At 32.4% G+C, this 22,297-nt stretch overlaps 1 protein-coding gene across 1 annotated transcript; it reads right to left on the bottom strand.

The window, feature by feature from the left end:
• Positions 1-1,369: 1,369 nt before the first annotated feature.
• LOC132739798 (uncharacterized) lies at positions 1,370-20,687 on the bottom strand. Its single transcript, XM_060727597.1, has 8 exons — positions 20,652-20,687; positions 20,115-20,165; positions 19,326-19,413; positions 11,157-11,203; positions 5,179-5,203; positions 4,880-4,980; positions 1,940-2,000; positions 1,370-1,518 (listed from the first exon to the last, which is right to left on the bottom strand). The coding sequence occupies exons 1-8, from the start codon at positions 20,685-20,687 to the stop codon at positions 1,370-1,372; spliced, it is 558 nt and encodes a 185-aa protein (XP_060583580.1).
• Positions 20,688-22,297: the final 1,610 nt, after the last annotated feature.

Below are 22,297 nucleotides of genomic sequence, written 5' to 3' on the forward strand. Positions count from 1 at the left end.
TTTTCAATTGCTTATATTCATGTGAATTCCACAATGTAATCTCAGACTCTTATAAGTCTTGAACCAATATGCGATTTTTTTTTCTAATTTCGATTTCAGTTACGAATAAATTAGATAGCGAATATTTAAGCACAAACTAAAGTGACGTGATAATTTAAATAATGCAAATGACATCATCGATGTCCACGTCATACATGTAAACATAACAAATAGGCTAGAACTTGTAAATGTTTACTTTATTTCGAATAAAAGTTAACAAACACTGTTTCGTTAAAAAAATATTAAGACGCATGTTTGTGAAGCTTGTGTTTGATTGCCGATTCGACTTTTGTTTCATTGAAATTATCGTGAACTTTTGAATTTGACAACCCAAGGCAAAAAGTGCAGTAAAGCTTAAATGTGATTCTTAGGAGTTTTTTGGATCGATGTTTAAAGGTAAGTCAGAATCTTATCGTGTTACGTAATGTTATATCTTTTATAACAGGAAATAATATCGAGTCGAAAGAAAAAATGGCCACCTTTTACAAATTCTAAGTTTCAGGGGCGGAGGAATTTGTTTTCAAGAATTATTTCTTGAACAAAAATGCACCTTTCTACGAAATACGCTATTTAAAAGTAGATTGTTTGTAATTTTGACAGTTTTTATGTACGTATTACATGAAAAATAGAAAAACATGCTACTGTCTTTTGATATTAATTTTATCAGGCTCGGCTTATATGGGCAGAACGGGCTCGACAAGCCATATCAGCCTCACCTAATAAAATTGATATCAAAAGACAGTAAGTAGCATGTTATTCTCTATTTAAAAGTGGAAATAATGTTTATTCTTCCCGCTATAGAAAAGCAACGACTGAAAAGAAAAGTTAAGACACATTTCATGAACGAAAATAACAAGAACAAAAATATGCACACAACTTGCAATATCGGGTACACGTAGGTTCGAGAATATCTTAAAATACAATACAAATTTAAATACTGTACTTAGTAGTGTCTTTAATTTGTATCATAATGAAAAATCTTTTATACCACATATTTTATTACAAAACTTGCTTTACCAGTTCAATTAACCATACACAGAGGACAGTTATATACAAGATATAACAATAGACTTATTTTGTTCTTACATCCCAACAAAAGCAAAAACCGTAAAACTTTATGGATTTAACTCAATACAGGCTCTAGACGCTTGCAGAAATCATGATCACAAAAAAGCGCCTTGTCCGGTATATACCGGAATACGGTATTTAGTGTGGTGCTCCAATCCTTTTTTTAGCCACAGCCAAACTTTAAATTATACCTTATTTACATAAAGTATGTATAAAATTTAAAATTGAAATGTACAAGTGCTTTTTTCTAGTAATCATTCTGTCACTTTCTCCTTACCTGTGTTCCTCCTTGTACGAGTAAATTGTGTTCAATGCTACTCAACCTGTTGTTCATATTTTGTTGGAGTTCGAGAGTTTGATCTGTAACTTGTCTTGTCTGTGACACTGTTCTTTCAATTGATTCAAGTCTTCCTGATTCAAAATAATGTAAGACATTCAATTATATGCATTTAGGCATTGTTTTATTGCGTTTATTATAGATACTCGAGGTATTCAGCTTGGGTCAAACACAGTTTCCTAGTTTCCTATATAACCTATCAAGAATGTTCGTCATTTTATCACAGTTTTCTTCTTTTGTAATTTACATTATAGTTGTTTCAATTAAACTCTGTCGGTATTGCCATAAGAAAATAAAAAAATAAGCCCGTCCTAAAGAAATAAAAAGAGCATAAATACTATAGTACATACTAAATATTGCAAAGTGTCAATTCAGTCAAATATGTAAATCTAATATCAAAGGTATTTTTTCTCTTTTTACTTGTTTCAGTAGAGGATAAATGTTAAAACTAAATTCTAAAAGCTGTTTAGAAATATGTGTACATAATTTTCTAACCTCCACGTTCTTTGAACACTCCTTCAATACCTTTCTGCTGGTTCAGTATTGACAACAGAATCTAATTAATAAATAAAAATTCAAGCTTTATAAGCATAATCTGGACAAGGCTTTTTGTATTGTACAGGCGATGCATATATGCGTCAGTGTGAATGTTTAATGTTCTTCAAATGCCTATACATATCATATTATAACAGTATTAACTACAATTCCATAAATAATGCGTACACAATTTTGTGAACTTTTTACTTCCAATCTTATTTCAAAGAATTCCATTTAACAGCATGGTTTCTCGCTTACGTGTTCACCAAACAAATTTTTTTTGATGAAAAAAAAGTATTCAAATGTAAAATATTGTAAAGTGCGCGAAGAAAATGATTAAGACATAGCAAATGACACTTGATAGCAAGTTACACTTGCAATCCGCGTAAGTTATCAAAAAAAAAAAGTTATAATATTCAAAAATGGATCTTATTGCGTTAGCCGCGCATTATAAAAATGGTGATAAAAACTTACAAATAAGTCGTAATGTGCACAATAAAATATAAAATATATAATGATTGTTGAATCGTTTTTCTTTTCTTATTTTTTTTCTGAGAAATATTTTGTCTTATCTGGAGGCACTGCCGTTATAACTGGTCTGTTTATGTATTATAATACATCCAACACCCGAAATTCTACCGATTCTACCGGGATCTTGAATATCCTTTATACGAAATATGTCTCGATACAAAGTATATGGATATTTATAATACTGCACGTTTGTAACGTCGCTTTTCATTGGATAATCATGACGTTTATATAGATCTATATACACGGCTGTTGTCGAATTATGAAGAAATCTTACTTTTTTCTCTAAAAATGATGTTTGCTGTATTATAAATTCGTTATAAAGATTGTTGACAGGTTATATGGCCGTATATAAACGACTGTTTGTAATATAACCCTCGCCTAGCGGCTCGGGTTATATTTACAAACAGCCGTTTATATAGGGTCATATAACCTGTCAACAATCTTCATAACTAATAATATTAGTTGTTTCTTTGTAAAAATCCACTATAAGCACGATACAATATTTCCTATTTTTAAAAAAATACATACTTAGGGATTACCTTGCCTATTACTTTAAGTCTTTGTATCTAATACTCGATGGAATTCTACAATGAGCTCTTTGATACTACGATTGATTCTTGAAACAGAAAAGCTGACATAAGTAGATTCATTTATAGATTTCACAAATGAAAACAATCAAATCGCTTTGAAATTTACAGTCGGTATATAAGGATTTACATGACTGCATACGGCAAATCATATACGAGTAACAATTTTAACATTTGTTTTTTAAGAAAGAACATTTTTTAAATATTCAAACATATTTTCTTTGTGAAATTTAGAGTATGCTCCGTCTGTCTTCTTACAAATAAAACATCGGTCTATCCAGTGTCTGCCAAGGCTGCACGTTATGTACTCTAGTATTTGATGGAGACACCATACAAATAATATAGAAAATAAGAATCCCTACAGAAAGTCCAAAACGGCAAAATTGAAATTGTTGCATGCACTGTTTGATTGAGTCTATTTATGGACGGTACTGTGCAAACTACCGTTCACGCTTCCTAGTACAGGCTTAAGCAGAATTCATCTTTTAACATGAAATTTTAAAAATTTTGAATTAAGAATCATCCTACACATCTATCGAATAAAGGAAACAATAAGAAGTCGACGGACACATGTATGGAAAGCAAGGAGATTTTCTTAAACACAAATCTTGACACAGAAACCTACACGGAATATCGTCTTGATTATGTTATTATTTGATTTTTCACAGAAGTATACAGTATTTTATGGTCTTGTACAATTCCCCATTTTGGAAATAAGCAACACTTTGCTTTTTGGGTTTTTAGTTTGGCAAGCTTCAGCAGGGAAATATTCCAGACTTACAACCTCATAGCCTTCCTCAGTAGTATATCTAGGTTTCTTTCAACCGACCAGGATTTCTTTTGACATATTTGTTCGATTTCATTACATTCCAATTTATCTTATATCGATTAGCTTTGATCACAGGTGAACAAACAAAATGAAACCAATGTACTTGAGAGAATACATCGAAAACGCTAATTAATGATTAAGATTTTTCATGTACCTCATGTACTATATTTCGTGCATCTTCATCAAGTAACTTTTTGACATCAAAAACGTTAACGTTACAACGGAATCAGGTTTAACCCCATTTTCCCCTCGGCATTAATCTTTAACATGAAGCGTCTGTCTAAGACATGCTTTGTAAGCAACATGCCAGTAAACTCCCCATTTCTTGAAGACATATAATTATGTCGTGCTTGATTGTCTCTACTTATCCGTGTTAGGTACTTTCCAAGTTTTTTTTACAATTGTGAATTATCATATGTTATTAAAATAGTGAGAAGCTTGAACATCAAATAATAAATGGTCTATGTGTACTTTATATTAACACAATTATGTAATGATGTTTTCGTATTGAAATCATTACAATCCGGACACAATATTCCGTATATCCAACCTGCACATTTGAAAAACCAACATATTTCTTCATCTATTCTATATAAATATTACCACATACAAAACAAATACAGTATACGCCGGTGTCAAGTGTCATGTGGCAGCTGTAAAAAGTTGCCCCGTACATCTCTTCTGTGTTGTTATATTTTCCTGTTCCTACGGAATCATTTATTCCAGCTGAAGATTGTATACCATTTAAAACGGTGCAAGTGGTCGTGAAAGATGTTGCACTTTTAAAATATCTCTCATGGACAGACTAAATAAAATGAGTCTGCATTTTGTCATATAATATTGTTGTTTCACTGCTATTTCCGGGGTATCATGCCATTTACAGATTTTAAAAATGCAACAGTAATCTAAATACATATACAGTGTTCTTTTTTGTACAGTAAAATGTCTCACCATTTCTTTGTATGAGGGAGGCGGAGTATCGTCAACTGTTTTGTCTTTATTTGACGACAGACGACCTCCCCGTCGCAAAGGATCCTTTTGTTGCTGTATAACTGGAAAATTAATTTAATAAATTATCTTAAGTCTATATATATATGTGCGTGTTTGTATATATATATTCATTAAACATGTCAAAACGTTACACATAAAACACAATTCATGCAAATATTTTTTTTTCGAGTGCAAATTAATTTATGTAATTCTCGTAAAGATCATTTATCCAATTTGAATTCACTGCTGAAAATGCCTACCTGACAGTTCTGCATTCGTCAAGTTCTGCAATATAAGTAATAAAATATGACTACAATGTAAGTTAATTCGTAGTTTATCGTATGATTTAGCTAAGCTTAATCTTATGAATGTTTTTAATAAAACTTTGAAACTTTAAAACAATTCTCAAAAGAGTGATATCATAGAATAGATTGTTCTGGAATAAAAGAAGTATGCTTTTATCTAGGGCGTTAACGGTTAATTAATGATTTTGAGCTCGTGTCATTTGCTTTTGAGGAAATATACACACATATTTCTTTCAAACAGGTATATATAGATCACTGACCTATCTAATTCTGATTATCAGATTAGGGGATACAAAAAATTTCAACACGACATATTCATCAACAAAAGACCACCGTTTATAATAAAATCTATTTAATTCAAATCAAAGGTCAGAGTAGGTATCTAGCATTTGCTTTTGACGAAATATACACACATATTTCTCTCAAACAGGTATATATAGATCACTGACCTATCTAATTCTGAATATCAGATGAGTGGATACAAAAAATTTCAACACGACATATTTATCAACAAAAGACCACCGTTTGTAATAAAATCTATTTAATTCAAATCAAAGGTCAGAGAAGGTATCTAGCATTTGCTTTTGACGAAATATACACACATATTTCTTTCAAACAGGCATGTATAGATCCCTGAACTATCTTATTCTAATTATCAGATAAGTGGATACAAAAAATATATCAACACAACATATTTGTTAACAAAAGACCACCGTTTGTAATAAAATCTATTTTATTCAAATCAAAGATCAGGGTACGTATCTTTCATTTGTTAAAGTATTAAAAAATGACAACGAAAAAAAATTATTAACTTTTTTGTTAAAATTTGAATTGATTTAGATACAATTCAAGACAACATATGTGGCGTGATAATCACACGGATCTAATGAGGCCCATGGTTTATAAACGTATATGTTATAAAACATGCCTGCAACTTAATTAGAACAGTACGTGATATATATACAGGGGTTCCGTGTGGCCTAGTTTTACGTCATGCTAACCCCAAATTCTCTGCTTTTACCGAGCGTTTAAGCCGCCATTTTATGAGCCCATTGTACGATTTTGGTCACGTGATCAACTACAGCGCTGATCCTTCTCTGTTATGGTCTCCTCTGTCGCGGCATATAAGTTTTTGTAAGAGCTCTAAAAACGTGACCTGCTTCAACAAAAGCCAATGCAGAGATAAAGTGTCCACGTGCTTTCTTAATGACGTAGAACAAATGTAGTTAATGGCGTAAAATACAGCATGGTCACGAAGAGTTGCCTCCCATAAGCCTCCGGATAATGGATTTAACTCAATACAGGATTTGGGCAGTACCTCTAGACGCTTGCAGAAATCATGATCACAAAAATGCACAAATATCGTAATTAGCCGATTCATACATTTTTCATTCATTATCGTACATAAATCGGCGTGTAAAGATGTAGTTGACATTTTAAAGATCATTCCGTAAGGTGAAAAAGCATTTAATAATTCAAGCGTCTTGTCCGTTATGTACCGAAATACGATATTTAGTGTGGTGCTCCAATCCTTTTTTTAATCTCACTCCGGATAAAGTCATATAGGTTATTTAAAAACTAGCATGAAATATCTGTACTCGTGCTAAAATTTGATATTTTATCGTTGCTCATTTGCTTGTTAAGAGTTTATATATCGTTTAATCGGGAAATAATTAATTAATCATTGATGACGTCTACTGGGCCCATGAGATGCTCCTTAAACAGGTCGTTGATGATCATGCCCCTGTGAAAGTAAAAAAACCCAGACGTAACCATCCTCCTTATATGAACTCAAATTACAGAAAGGTCATCTTTAGTACACGTCAGGCAAAAAACACCTTTCTCAAACACAAAAGTAATGAAAACTGGTTAAAATACAAGAAAATGAGAAATATGAAAACAAAGGTTAAAAGGGACTCAATCACTACATATTTTCACGAAAGGTGTGGTGGCGGGCCAAAATCAAAAGATTTCTGGCCTACCATCAAGCCCTTCTTATCACAAAAACCTACTAATAAAACAGACAACCCAATAATACTGAAGAAGTCAGATGGGGAACTCTTATCTGACCAAGCCACAGTTGCCAACACACTTAACTCTTTCTATGTCAACATTGCAAAAACATTGGTATAGAAGAAAATGAACAAGACACCTTTATACACCCAAGCATAGATAAAATAAATAACAACTGCCCACAATCACAATTTACATTCAAACTATATCTAAGTCCATAAAAAGGTTAAATCCAAAAAAAGGTTCTGGAGTTGATCAAATTCCACCAAAGGTCATAATTGCAGGCAAACCCTCCCTGGCCCGTCCCATTAGAGATTTATGTAATACTATGTTAAGTCAAGGTCAGCTCCCAGAAAATCTAAAACTTGCCCAAGTAACCCCAATTTTTAAAAAAGATGACCCCTATATAGAAAAAAATTATAGGCCAGTAAGTATTCTACCCACCATGTCCAAATTATATGAAAGGGTTATCCATGACCAACTCTCGGGTTACTTTGAGGAAATTTTCCACCCTTATCTGGCAGCCTTCCGTAAATCATATGGCTGTCAGACTACGCTACTAAGGCTAGTGGAAGACTGGAAAAAGGCCCTTGATGAAAACATGTTCATCGGAGCAATACTAATGGATTTATCAAAGGCATTCGACTGCCTTCCACATGATTTAATTATCCTTAAACTTAAGGCATATGGTCTGTCTGATAACGCTTGTAAACTTATGAGCAGTTATCTCCAAAAGCGGAAACAAAGGGTTAAACTAGGGGATTATATCAGCCAGTGGGATAATATTATTAAGGGTGTCCCTCAAGGATCAATATTAGGGCCCCTGTCTTCAACATTTTCATTAATGATATATTTTACTTCATAGAAAAATCCACCCTTTATAATTATGCTGATGATAACACTTTGTCCTTCTGGCATAAAAATGCTACAGTTGTCAAATCTACCCTTGAGGATGAAAGTAATATCCTCATAGATTGGTTTAAATGTAATCAAATGCAGGCAAACCTGAAAAGTTTCAAGCTATCTCAGTGGGGGTCAAGTCACATACTGAAATTAAGTCATTTGATATAAGCGGCAGCACTATCCCATGTGATGAACAGGTCAAATTACTAGGAGTAGATATTGACTATCAATTAAATTTTGATGCCCAGGTATCAGCCATTTGCCAAAAAGCCGCAAAACAGTTAAATGTCCTGCAAAGATTAAGTAAATTCCTCTCTGTACCTACCAGGCTTATCATATTCAAATCTTTTATCAGGTCCAATTTCAATTACTGTCCCATAGTGTGGCATTTCTGTAGTAAAGCCAACACAGACAAACTTGAAAAACTCCAGTACAGGGCCTTACGCATTGTTTTCAATGATTTTACATCATCATATGAAAGTCTCCTTAATAAGGTTAAATTACCCACACTCCATCTAAGCAGGTTAAAAACAATTGCAATCGAGACTTTCAAGTGCTTACACAATATATCACCTAAATATATTCAAAACTTAGCCAAATTTAAGACCTCTGTTTACAATTGCAGGTATGATCATATTCTAGAAGTGCCTACAGTTCGAACCACCAGGTATGGACAGAACTCCTTTCGTTTTGAGGCTACCCGGGTGTGGAACAGCCTCCCCAGTGACATCAGAAGAGTAAAAAACTTCAAAGAATTTGGGAGGCTGGTTGGCACCTGGACAGGCCCAAAATGTAAGTGTTCAATGTGCCGCTTGTAGCCTCTTGTTAAACACATGTGTGTCTAACATGTGTTTGTATGTGATTAACATGTTTTTATATGTGCTTTTATGTATAGTCTTTAGATGTTGCAAATATTATACCAATAAATGTTTAATGTTACTTTTTATTTGCATTATGTGATAGTCCTTGTAATTTCATTGTTTTGTTTTATGTTTTTTTTTTTACTTATGTATGTCTTTTTTTTTATATATATATATCTATTATATTTCTTTTACAGGTATGTACATAGGTGTATATGTATATCTTATTTTTGTACTCTTTTTCTTGTAACTTTTGTAGTTTTTAACTTATCTTAAATTTTTATTTTCTTAATTTCATATTCTTAGATGTGCTTATGCTTATTTTTATACATGTCTGTCTTTAACTAATATATAACTCTTTTACAGGAATGTACATTATTTATATTATCAGTTATTTGTTTTATCTTGCTTGTAATTATTGTAACTTTTAAGCATGCATGGTGCTAAAATAACTTAAATCCATGTATTTAGATGTGCTTATGTATAATTTTTTAGTTGCTTTAATATCTTACTTCTATGTACTTAATTGTGCTTATGCTTATATTTTCTTTTTAGTTGCTTTACTCTTGTTTAGTTCATATACTATTGTTTGTCGGAAAATAGCTCATGAGCTAATGTTTTCTGTTTATATGTATCCGACGTAAAATAAATTTTCTTGTATCTTGTATCTTGTATCTTGTAAAGGAATTATGATAATTATTACGAGCAACACTATTATTATTATATAAATAAGACACACGGTGTCGAATTTCTGGCACATTACGACATGGACTGAAGCGTACAATTACCTGTTCTGCCTCAGTACAAAACGAGTACTACTAGTACGGACGTAATAGATTTTTTTTGTCGTAACACTTCCCCTTTCATTTCAAAAACTACGCAGATCTAAACGGACATTCGTGTAGGAAGCATTTTGTTCGGCTCTAAAGACGTGTGCACAGCTGACCATTTATACGCGTGCGTAAAACCTCGCTTGTTGCAATTAGTTATAATAATTTATCTTTATACAGGTGGGCCATGATGGCCCTCAGTCGCTCACCAGAAACAACTGCTTTTCAGTGTTGGAAATTTTTTTTCAAAAGAACTTGCTGAAAGGCAAGTCCAGCTCTTTCGGCAAGTTCAGCTTAACTTTTACTTGCCCCTCTAGTAATATACTTTCACAACACTGATTGTTTTAGATTTTTTTTCTTCATAATAAACAATGGAGCCACTAAGATGGCCACAGATCACTCATCTAACCCATCATTACATTATTCACTATATAAATTAAAATATTTTGCCCTAATATTTTGGAAAGGCTTTGTTAAAAATATGTTTGTTGCAAGTGTGTTCCTATGAGACTATGTAGAATAAATGCAGAATAAATGACCACTAGAGCAGGATATATTTTGACCGGACATTTTCTTTTTAACTTTTTTGAATGAAAACATAAAATGTCACATGCAAAACATGAAATGTCATGAGCAAATTTAAGTGTGACTGTCACAAGGATGCTACAGACCAAATTTTAGGTAAATCTGCCCAGCAGTTTCAGAGAAAAAGACGATTGTTGACGCATGACGACGGACGAGGGAGTATCCCCCTTTGATACTAATAAAAGGTGTACGAAAGCTTGTAAGTGGCATTATTAAAGCATTGGACTCCTTAATAAGAAGTCGTGAATGCGAAATATAAGGGGCAATATTTTTTTCCTATTCAGATTCTTAAACTTTAATAAACGTGAAAAGTAATGCCATTCGGAAAAAAACAGTAATTTGTGATCACTTAAAGCGGTACGCCATAAAACGTAAAATGATATTTATAATAGATTGACTTACAATTCAATGATAAAAAGCGCTTAAAAAGTCCTCTGTTTAAAGTATCTTAAGACAACTTTTTTTATTAGAAATTTAAATTGAAACTGCAGAATGTTAAAATTGAAATTTCATTACCCCAGAATAACATGATGTAACACAATTGGTGCTTTACATATGTACTTCCTTTGAATATACTATTGGATGTTGGCAAGGTGGTAAGTATCAAAAGGATTGACACTTGACCGGTTATTTTTTTCCCCAGCTAGATAACAATATCATTCAAGACCGGGACGTTTTAAATAGTATCATGGCAAAACGTACCATTTTAATAAGTCAGATTGGTAAATAACTTAAATAGTACCTTGTTTTTAAACGCAGCTGACTTCTGATTCATCTCCATTGATTCTCCTGAAAACAATTCCGACAATAAAGCTATTTCTTGAAAACAAGCAATACATTCGTTTACAGAACAAAGCAACAATAATATCCTGTAGATCTAGCAACGTCGCCCAAAGGTGTGTCAAACAGGCAGAGGCGAAATAAATGTAAAATGAAAATTACAAGTATTTTTGTACATGTAAACTCTAATCTAATTAGATTTAAAATATCAGAATTTGAAAAATTTGAGAGGAGATTGCAAATTGTTGACAAGTGTGAGATTCATGGTCCGATACTACATATTCGTGTATTTATATAGCAGATATTAAAATGATCAAGAACAAAATATGATAATACATGTTTATCATATAAGTGTTCACACTAATTCACTTATAAAGCTGCATTTTCGGTTTCCTGTGAATCAGTATGTACATTCATTTGATGCAGATTTTCTTTACAAATCTTAAATAGATATACTGACTGACTCATATTAATTCTTCATAAGTTTTTATATTCGATAATCTAACAAAGTATTATTACAGTTCCAATGATTTTTGAAACAGAAGTTCTATACGAAGTAGTGATATCATATTTATCGCAAATCTTCATCAAAACAGTGACATGATTTTAAATTAAATATATTTCTATTCTTTATTCGAAATTTGGATTAAGAGAATCTTTCATTGGGTTAGAAGGGGGATAGGCTAGCTTAACAACTTGACATTTACATGTATACACAGTTTATACACACAGCAACCAGGTTTTAAAAATAACCATGCATTGAAATATGATTCACCTCAGTGTATCGTTGTAGGGATATATTAACTCGTTGTAAAAAAAAAATATATGTATATATATCTATATATACAGATAAACCGTATGATTATTGTGAAAGCCCAAGCACGCACTCCAATGTTTGCAAACAATATGAATAATCGGATCGAATTAATGTCTCTTTTCAGGTATCGAGTCTATTTAGGTATTCTATAAACAAGGTGTCCTTTCCTTTCACAGCTACTATTCTAAACTTATAGTTCTGTAGAGATAATGTCCATCTCATTATGCGACCACTTTAAACTTGACACTTTTGAATAAATGTTAAGGGAGGATGGTTCGTATGCAGCACAAATTCTCTTTCCATACAAATATTTGTTGAATTTCATTTTTCCAAAAACCATTGCAAGACATTCCCTTTCGACAACCGAGTAGTTTCTTTCTCTATTTAGCAATTTCTTACTCGCGTAAGCTATTTGAAGCAGACCATCATCAAAGTGTTGAAAAGTGCAGGCTCAACTCCAGTGTCTGAAGCATCACATTGCAAAACAAACGACTAGTATTGATGATCGTGCCAATAGTTTCTTTAATATCGTAAAGGCCTTTTCATGTTCTGGTTTCCATATGAATTTTTTGGCTGTACTTTCTTCGTAAGATCTGTCAATGGTGCAGCAATTTCTGCAAATGAGGCAATGAATTTTCTGTAATATCCAGCTAAACCAAGAAATGATCTCAGTTGCTTCTTTGACTTTGGTCGCATAGCGTTTCTAATTTTACTCAATTTGTCATCTTCCATTTGCATTTGACCTTTGCCATCAACATGACCGGTAAATGGTATACTTTCAAATCCAATCACACATTTAGACGGTTTAACTGTGATCTTTGCTTCTCGTATTCCTCCGAACAACTGTCTCAACATTTTTATATGTCGCTCCTATGTTAAAATATGACCAAGCACATCTTTTACATAGTTATCAGTATCATTCACCCCGTAAAACAACTTTCGCATCATTCTATTAAATGTTGCACCAGAATTGACCATTTCAAATGGCCTCTTTCTGAATTGAAAATTACATTCTGTTGTAGACAATGCTGTTAGATATCTTGATTTTGCTTCAATAGGTATTTGCCAAAAACCGTTGGTCAAATCTATCTTATGAAATTCAATATCTGTAGTTTCAGGAACGTCAGTAAATTATTCTAAAATTCTTGAAGCAAGGTATTTACTTCTGATTTTTGTTCAAATGATAATTGATTTATTAACAATAACATCCTTGTACGCCTCTTCACCCCGTGTATCTACTAGTTCTAAAAAGATTTTCATCATCAACCACCCCCCTATTATAAATTCGACTTCTATTTCAGCTACACTCACACAAATCCCATTTTCTCGCTCTTAGTATTCCATCAGAAGATTTATGTGGTACAACCTAATTATATCACCTACTTTTACTTTCTAGTCAAACTTGCTTTACTTACAACAAATGTACCTCTCCATTGTAACATTAGTTTATTGTGTGCTGAAGGCAGGATGAATAAAACTTTGTCTCCTTTCTTAAGACTTCTTAGTCGTGTTTTCTTACCATAATAATGTTTGTACTTCTCTTCTTGTATGTTGCTGAGATTCTCTCCAGCTATTTTGCACGTTTGTTCTAACCTATTTCTCAAATCAAGGACGTACTCATACGTATAACGTGTCTCTGGTACTTCTCTGGTACGAGTAGCATAATCAACTTCAATTAATATGTAACTATTTCCCTATTCCGATACAGGCCAAATTGACCCTTTCAAATCAAATGCTATTCTCTGAAAAGGAGTGTCAATAATAGGCATTTCACCTTCAGGAGTTTTCTGAAGTCGACCCCTGCGCACCGTCTTCTGACAAATAACAGAGAAATGCCCACCAACTTTAGACTTCTGAGCTAAAGACATAACTATTTTCATGATATTTACTAGGAATAATTATTTGTCTTATTTTGGACTTCAAATCACCTTTCACCGTCTCAAATATTCTATACAACACATCTTTTTCTACTTATCTAAATTTGTTACCACTTTCTTTTTGTTTTCATGATCTTATCTTTTCTAGCATACTGCCACAAACGCGGTAACGTATAGTCATTTAATTGATCTTTCTTAAAACATCTACCGTAATTTCTTTTAGAGGTTTCATTGCTTTCTTTTCTTTTTATGCATGTGCTGTAGAAACAACAGCAGCTATGTTTGTTTCTTCTCGGCTAACCCACTTCTAATTTGGCTTATCAAGTACACGCTGATTATTGCCCAGGACCAAGTCAGAAATGGCTGACTTCTATTTCACCCTTATAATAAGGTGTATCAATGTCTTTTTTTTTGCCATGGGTACCAACCTGGCCCGACCATCTATTGCTATCACGACACAATTATTATTCAGCATTTGATGTTCTTCTAACCAACTTCTTTTTAACTACTGCTAACTCGCAACCAGTGTTTCTTAGAATTTTCACTTCTTGATTACCAACATATTCTAGTTTCAGATCCAATTGACGTTCACCTTCTAACGATTCAATTGTACAGCTACTTGTTATGACAGGCACAGAATTATCACTTGCTAATTCAAGTTCCTCTCTTCAATACAACCATCATAAGAACTTGTTGGAGAAATTGACATACATAACCCCGATACCTTCATCTGATCTACCATCAAGTCTATTTTCTCTAAGCCTACAACGCCAGTTCCTTGGTGAATAATCCCGATTTGGTTTATAGTAATTTCTATTTTGCTCGCCAAAAGCCATTGCAGCAGCCCCATATCTTTTCTTAGTTCGATTTCGACACTCTTTGGCCACACGACCTTCTCTATTACATATGAAGCATGTATTTTTTTCTGTTTTCTCTATGATCGTGCTGTACTGGTTTCGATAGATTACCTTGATTTAAGCGTATTGATGATTTATTTGAAATAGTGGCAACTTTTGAGCTTTTACTATTTGTTATTGTACCGCCATGAGCCTCTAAGTATTGTTTCGCTAATAAGATAACATTTAAACTTTCCTTTGGCATGCGTTCCTTGACAAAAAGAGCTAGCTCTATTGAACAAATGTTGACAAATTGCTCTCAAATAATTGCACTCTAATAATAAGATCTTTCAATTTAACTACTGTATATCAGCATCGGACATTTCTGTCCATTATCTGAGCGAGCCATAAATTGGTTAACAGTCTCCCCTTGATCCGGTTTACTCTCTCTAAATTTACTTCTGAAACCCTCTGTTGTTAATTTGTATCTTTTCAAAACTGCTGTTTAATTTCTTAATAGTCTGATGCTTGCTCAGGGAGCATAGAAGTGTAAACTTCAAGACATTTCCCAAACTAATGAACCCTGATCGATTAAGATCACAACAATTAAATTAAACCAACTTCAACAGATCAACAAAACTCCCTTCAAAACAAAAAAAGGAGAAAATTAAATAAATATAAATAAATATAAATAAAAATAAATGCTACACACTACAAGTGTGCGTTCCCTAAACTGATGTTAATTTCTCCCAAAACTCGCATATTTGCTAGCTTAACAATTTGACATTTACATGTATACACAGTTAATACGCACAGAAACCATGGTTAAAAAATAACTATTCATTGAAATATGATACACCTCAGGGTATCGCTGTAGGGATAGATTAACTCTATGTTAATATATATATCTACAGATAAACCGTGACCGCCTCCGTGGTTGAGGGGTTAGAGTCGATGACTTCTAAACCAATAACCTTTCTGGCGTGGGTTCGATCCTCGGGAAATTCTTTGGTAGTTTTGCACGGAGGAAGGAAGTCTAGTACTGGTGTAACTCTCCAGGAACGATGGTTAGGAAACTACCCGCCTATATGACTGAAATACTGTTGGGAAAAGGCGTAAAATGAAACAAACAAACAAACAGATAGACCGTATGATTATTCTGACAAAGGTGATTAACAAATATTTTGTTGGGGAGAACCAAGCTATTAGCTAAAAGCCTACGACGCCATTTTTAACTACAACCGTAAGACATGTCACTGATGTTTTGCTTCATCATAAATATTGAGTAAAACTGCCATGATTGTACTAAGATATTTTGCATGATTGTAGTAAGATAGTTCAGGTGCAAGGAGAAGTATTTTTCATATAATTTTGTGTTTTAAATAAACTTCACTAATATGCATCCAGTGTACCTCATTTTGTTTGCAGACGATATTGTACTCTTTATCAGTCAGCTTACAAGTTAAATCAAAATATGTTACATCCCTACCCCTACTAAACATTGGCTCTTTCACATGTTGGTGATTTATTTATATGATAGCCATAAACGCTGAAAAAGATTAACATATTTTCTAAAAATATCCGACTTTAAAAGAATATGCTCGTTTGTTTTTTAAAAATCGAAAACTGCTATACCATACAGAACATTTTTCTCATCATTTTGGATGCAATATCGATACGAAATACCCAAACATGAAGTTGCAAGAGTTTTTGTCAAAAATCAACTCACATGTTTTCCTTTACAAGGAGACAAAGTTACATTAGTTAATATAAATTACTTTCATCATGTTCATAAAATGTTTTAAGTGTGGCATAATTTTGCCAAAGCAATTCAACACGATGTAAAAGTTACTGTAAACATTGAACAAAAGGATGAATGGTTGACGTACCAGACCGGCGAAAACCAATATAAGAAAACACATTGAATAACCAAGTTCCAAAAGACAAATATTAATTATTTAGATTAAAGACGCATTTTTGCAAATAAAGAATTCTACACATAGGAAATCATTAAAAATAACATTAGTTTTTTCTCTTGAAAGTCCAATTAGTGATGAAGAAGTAATTGAAAATGGCACATTTTATACTTTTTACAGATATACGAATATAGCAGATACTATCTCAAACAATTTGAAGATTCTTTTTTTAATTTAACCATGAACATCAATTGGCATAATTGCACAAACCTATTCTTACTGAATGGTTGGGTTGGCACCATCACATTTCTGATTGCGCAAACACCATATCGGTGGCTCCATCACATTTGAATTTACTGATTTACCTTTTCTTACTTTAATATATCTCATAATTTTATATTCATAACCTTCATTTCTTCAGGTGATAAGCGTGTTACATGCTCTAAAACAATTATTTAAACAACAGATATTTTTAGAAACTGTGTTTACCTTCTCCAGCAATGTTTTGATAGCATTTAACACATTACCAAAAGAGCCACCGTTTAGTATGGGTGTGTTTAGATTGATCGGGTGTTAAATTCGCACATACTGGTACTTTAGAAGCAAGAGTTGTGATTTTGTCTGACCATGCTTGAAGAGCTTATCAGAACCTTTTATAGTCATTTGAATCAAGTTAGATATCAAAACTAAATTACATTTATTTGATTGTACTGTTGCTCCATATTATTATGTGGTTCTTATAAAATGAAAGAAATCGACCTGCTGGATATCGGATTGTGCTTAAATATTTTGGGAGTACCAGATTTGCATGTGTATGGAGAACTTTTAAAGATTAAAAAATATAACGTTATAGATATTTAAGGCCAATTTCTTGCCCTTTAATCAAAAAGTTTCTTTTCTGCTTTCAACTAATAGCAGACTGGAGCAATGATGTCTGAATACATAAAAATGAAACTTTTAGGTCATAGTACTCATACTCTGAAAGAACGTTGTATAATTATAAACAATCTGAGTGTAGACACACATTATCTTGGTTTTGAACATATTCAAGTAGCAAATTTAAGCATATCCGAGTACTATGACACTTGTTTAATATTCATACGAGACTGTCCTTAATCTTAAACATAGCCTTCAATTTATTTCGGTATATACATATAATAATGATAAAACAACATTAATAATAATAACTACTTGGATTTATGACAATGTTATGTAACCTTTTACAGCATCATCCAATGTAATCTGCAGTAGATCTAGGCCTATTATTACAAATCGTGAGGTGTCAAGAGAAGACCATTAATTTATTATTACACCTATGGTCATTTGAAAAATGTGGTGATTATGAATCATTCAAAGTTTGTAAAAAGTTGCTTAAATGCGTTTAAGGTTTTATTTCTATAACGTAAGATTTATATTTCTATAAAATGTTATCTTTTTATAAAATGTTACCATGGTAACCATGAAAACTGATAAAAATTTCAATATTTGCTAACATCACACTTTCTATTATATGTATTTCAGAGAAAACAAGTTAGTCAACAACACAACAAATACAAAAAAATGGAAAATAAATTATCAGAAATAGGCGCAATTTTAGAGATGTAAATTTTAGCTGAATTTAATTATACCCCATCCGTTTAAAATCATAATACATCCATAGGAGAAGTATCCATAAACATTAAAATTGACATAAATGATAAGAGTTGAAGTTGAATTTTTGCACAAAAGTATAATATGGAAATAAAAATTGAAATGTGTTGTCATGGAAATGAAAATTTATATCAAATTTAATTTTTAGGTCATTTTTAATACATTTTCCATGATATTCTTTCAAATATTTTATATTTCTCCCATAAAAGTGATCAAAAACCAATTTATTTACAGTAAACATGTGTTTTCTATCATAATTATATGTAAAGACAAAAGTGACTTAGAAATTCTTTTAAAAAATTGCCAAATAATGATAATTAATGTTTTTGCGAATTTTGGCGGCCATCTTGGACGCCATCTTGGATTTCTTGATTATCCGACCATTTGGGTTAAAATGAAATATCGTTTCGTATTCTACGAACCCTTGTGAACATTTTGGTATATAAAACTTACTGTTCCTAGACAAAGACTGGTAGGGTCCTACTAACCGGTCCTCGTTTCCTACACTATAAGTCATTACTTCTTTCGTATTGTTCGATACAACATTGATGGATCCATTTGAAATTGGCGTTTGTTCTCTATCTATTGCTGCATTCGTGCAACAATTTTGTATGCGCTTTTAGGTATACTGTTGCAGACGCAGAATACAAGGTTAAATTAAGGTTTGGTTTTTGTTACTCCGTCTGAAGGAAATAATTATGATCTGGGTTTCGTATATATCACTTGAGAAGTTATGTCGTATCCCCCTATGTTGTCTTATTTTGATAATATAATTTAAAACACTTCATTCAAAAAGTAACTCTTACTATTTAATTTCATGTCAACACAATTTTTTGAGTTGACATGATTAAAATTAGCCCTTTTTTCAGATCAATATTGCATGTTCTTAAAGAAACAAAAAGTGGAGAACATTTCCAAGCGAACTGAGCTTGTATTGATGCCAATTATATGACATTTTACGTATATTTGCTTATTAAAAATATGAACTTCATTCCAATCGCACAATTCTGTTTTTAGTATGGTCTGTTTACTTACCTGTATTTTTCATTAAATCATCAGACTCTTTAACTTGAGGAAAGACGAGTTTTCTGTTCTTGTCACTTTTTGACACATTCTCTCCCTTCTATGGAATGATAAAAAGCAAACATATTTAATGTGTAATTTGAATCTAGCTCTTACTAGAATTACAAAGAGATTTTATATTCACACACTTGCACAACAATACTGTTGAAATGGTAAAAATGAAAATATAAAAAGAAACGGTAATAAAATGCTGCATGGTAGCTGTGAAATTTTATCTCCGAAATTATTGTCGCTATATTTTTCAAGTTCATTGGATTTATTGATTACAGTATTCTCGGTGTTTAGAAACGCCAGTGCTAGGTTGCGTGAGATGTGATACATTATTTCAATTATTCCTAATGAACTGCGATTTAGAACTTTTTAAACTAGTTTTTCTTTGCATTGCACTTGTGATATCTCCACGTTTGTTACCAGAATTTCTTTCTATACGTACTTTGTAACTTATACATGGCAGACGTAATATAAAAGAATTGCTTCCTGACTATCTGGTACCTTAAAACCAGTGGTAACAACATTATTAGTGCTAAAGATTATATAATGCTTAAACCAATCCAATTATAGTACAAATATCTCTTTTTGAGAAATAAGATTTAATATTTGCATGGATTAAATATGATTTCAAATCAGTTGCAGCAGTGAATTATGAAATACCAGTATGAACATTTCTTATTTCTTAAAACCTTCCTATTGTACAATTTCATGTGAATATGGATTAAAGATTACCATTATCTGCTTAAGTACCTCTAACACACACAGACGTCTCTGCAATTCTTCTTTGTCATACTCCTTTATCTAGAAAAAATATTTATGAATTATTTCATTAGATTTAATGATTCCAGTATTCTCGTATTCTCGGTGTTTCGGAAAGCCGGTGCTAGCTTGCGTGAGGTATGATACATGTTATTCCTCATGAACTGCGATATTGAACTTTTAAAACTAGATTTTCTTTGCATTGCACTTGTGATATCTCCACGTTTGTCACGAGAATTTATGTACATACTAAGTGATCTGATACATGGTAGAAGAAAAAGAATTGCCGTCTGATACCGTGAAACCAGTGAAAACAACATGATTAGTGTTAAAGATTTAATAATACTTAAACCAATCCAATCATAGAACAAATACCTCTTTTAAAGAAATAAGATTTAATATCTACATTGATCAAAAATGATTTCTTATCGGTTGTAGCAGTGAATATTGAAATACTGGTGTGAACATTTCTTATTTCATAAAACCTTCCCATTGTTCAATTTCATGTGAACATGGATTAAAGATTACCTCCATCTGCTTAAGTACCTCTCCAAACTCAATCATATTTTTTGAAAAGTCTATACCCTTCTTCTTTGTTCATTGTCATCCTCCTTTATTTCATTCAAATATAACAGCTCCCCCCCCCCCCCTCGAAGTTCCCCCCTTTTGTATCTTGTTTAGGTCCATTTTGACTTAAAACTTCAAAATATAATGTTGTTACGTTTCATTTTTATGAAGTTGTGATGTCATTGATTAATAAAATAATGTAAATATTCATCTGATAACTTCATAGTAATTTAAAGATATAACTCAGTATAATTGGTCTGTTCGTGTTTAGATATTTATTGTTTGTGTCTTGTGTTTGTTTAGATTTAAACTTCTTACAATGGAAGGGTTAAGTCAAATTCGGCATGTATAAAGCGTTAAGTCCTAATTTGGCTATTACATGTGTATGCTGCACATTGCTGATAATGAGTTGTTAAGTTCATAGTAAATAACAGAAACTGTAATTATAGTGATTTGATGGTTGTTTTAATGTGATAGTTCGAAACTTTTGTCGGACAAATGACGATAATAGTTGTTTAATGATGTTTCAATTATGTTTTGGCTACATTTTGGTCATTAATTGTTTTGTTTTAAACATGCCACTTATATAGGAATAATCTTTTGTGTTCAAGGCCTCCGGGTTTTCAGAATGAGTTTCAATCTAGTTTTGTCACAATTTTACTGATTTTGTGACCACATGATACTTTATCACATTCATTGTGCCAAATAAATTACCAATAAATGTATTTTTAAGATTTTAACTTAATTTGAATTTGATTTAAAGCTTACCTTTTCAAAATTATATAACTCCCCATATAATTTCTCATCTGAAAAACGAAAAAAGAGAAAAAGTGACAACGCGAATTCAAACAATTACACTTATTATTTCTAAGCTCTTTTTAATTTTTTGCCGCCCCCCCCCTTGACGGTACTTGAGCCCAAATCGATGAGGGCATTTAAGTGGTTGAAGTCATCTTAAACAACTAGGCCGTGAACATTTGACAAATCAAGCTCTCTAGCAACTATTATATGAGTATCTACATGCCTAAATAAACCTTTCAACTATGCTTTGTATTTGATTTTCTATCGATTGACTGTAACTCTCCTGTTTGTCGTATTGTCCTGCTTCATGCAAGAACGGACGTGAAAGTATTTGTTGGCTGAAAGAGCCCATGCGAATAATATCTTCCTGTAACTTTGTTCATCTTCATCTTTGTATTTTCGTAATTATATATAGATACTAAATACTTCCCAGTAAAAAGTAAAAGGAGAAAAAGATGATATAAGAACATAGCAAATAGAATCTGTATTCTTACGATATATCATTTTATATATAAAAAGACCGTTTAAGTAGATCCACTTAGCAAATGTCCGCGTGTTATGTTGATAAGGAGAAAAATCTTACGTATATAAGATTATAAGAAACCACCTGTAGTATCTGGTTAGTACAGAGAATTACATCAGTCATAGCTGTCTAATCTATTTTTCGCTGTCAGCGGTAAATGAAATACTGTCTTTATCATTTTACTTGAAATATTCTGTGAGACAAGAACGCACATGTCTACTATTTCATCTCCTTGCACAGTGCAATTCTTTACTCTTTTGTACTATTTGTCGTGGGGGCAGGT

The sequence above is a fragment of the Ruditapes philippinarum genome, unplaced genomic scaffold (genome assembly GCF_026571515.1).
Source record: "Ruditapes philippinarum isolate M1 unplaced genomic scaffold, ASM2657151v2 ctg11606_1_1_1_1, whole genome shotgun sequence".
Taxonomy (NCBI): domain Eukaryota; kingdom Metazoa; phylum Mollusca; class Bivalvia; order Venerida; family Veneridae; genus Ruditapes; species Ruditapes philippinarum.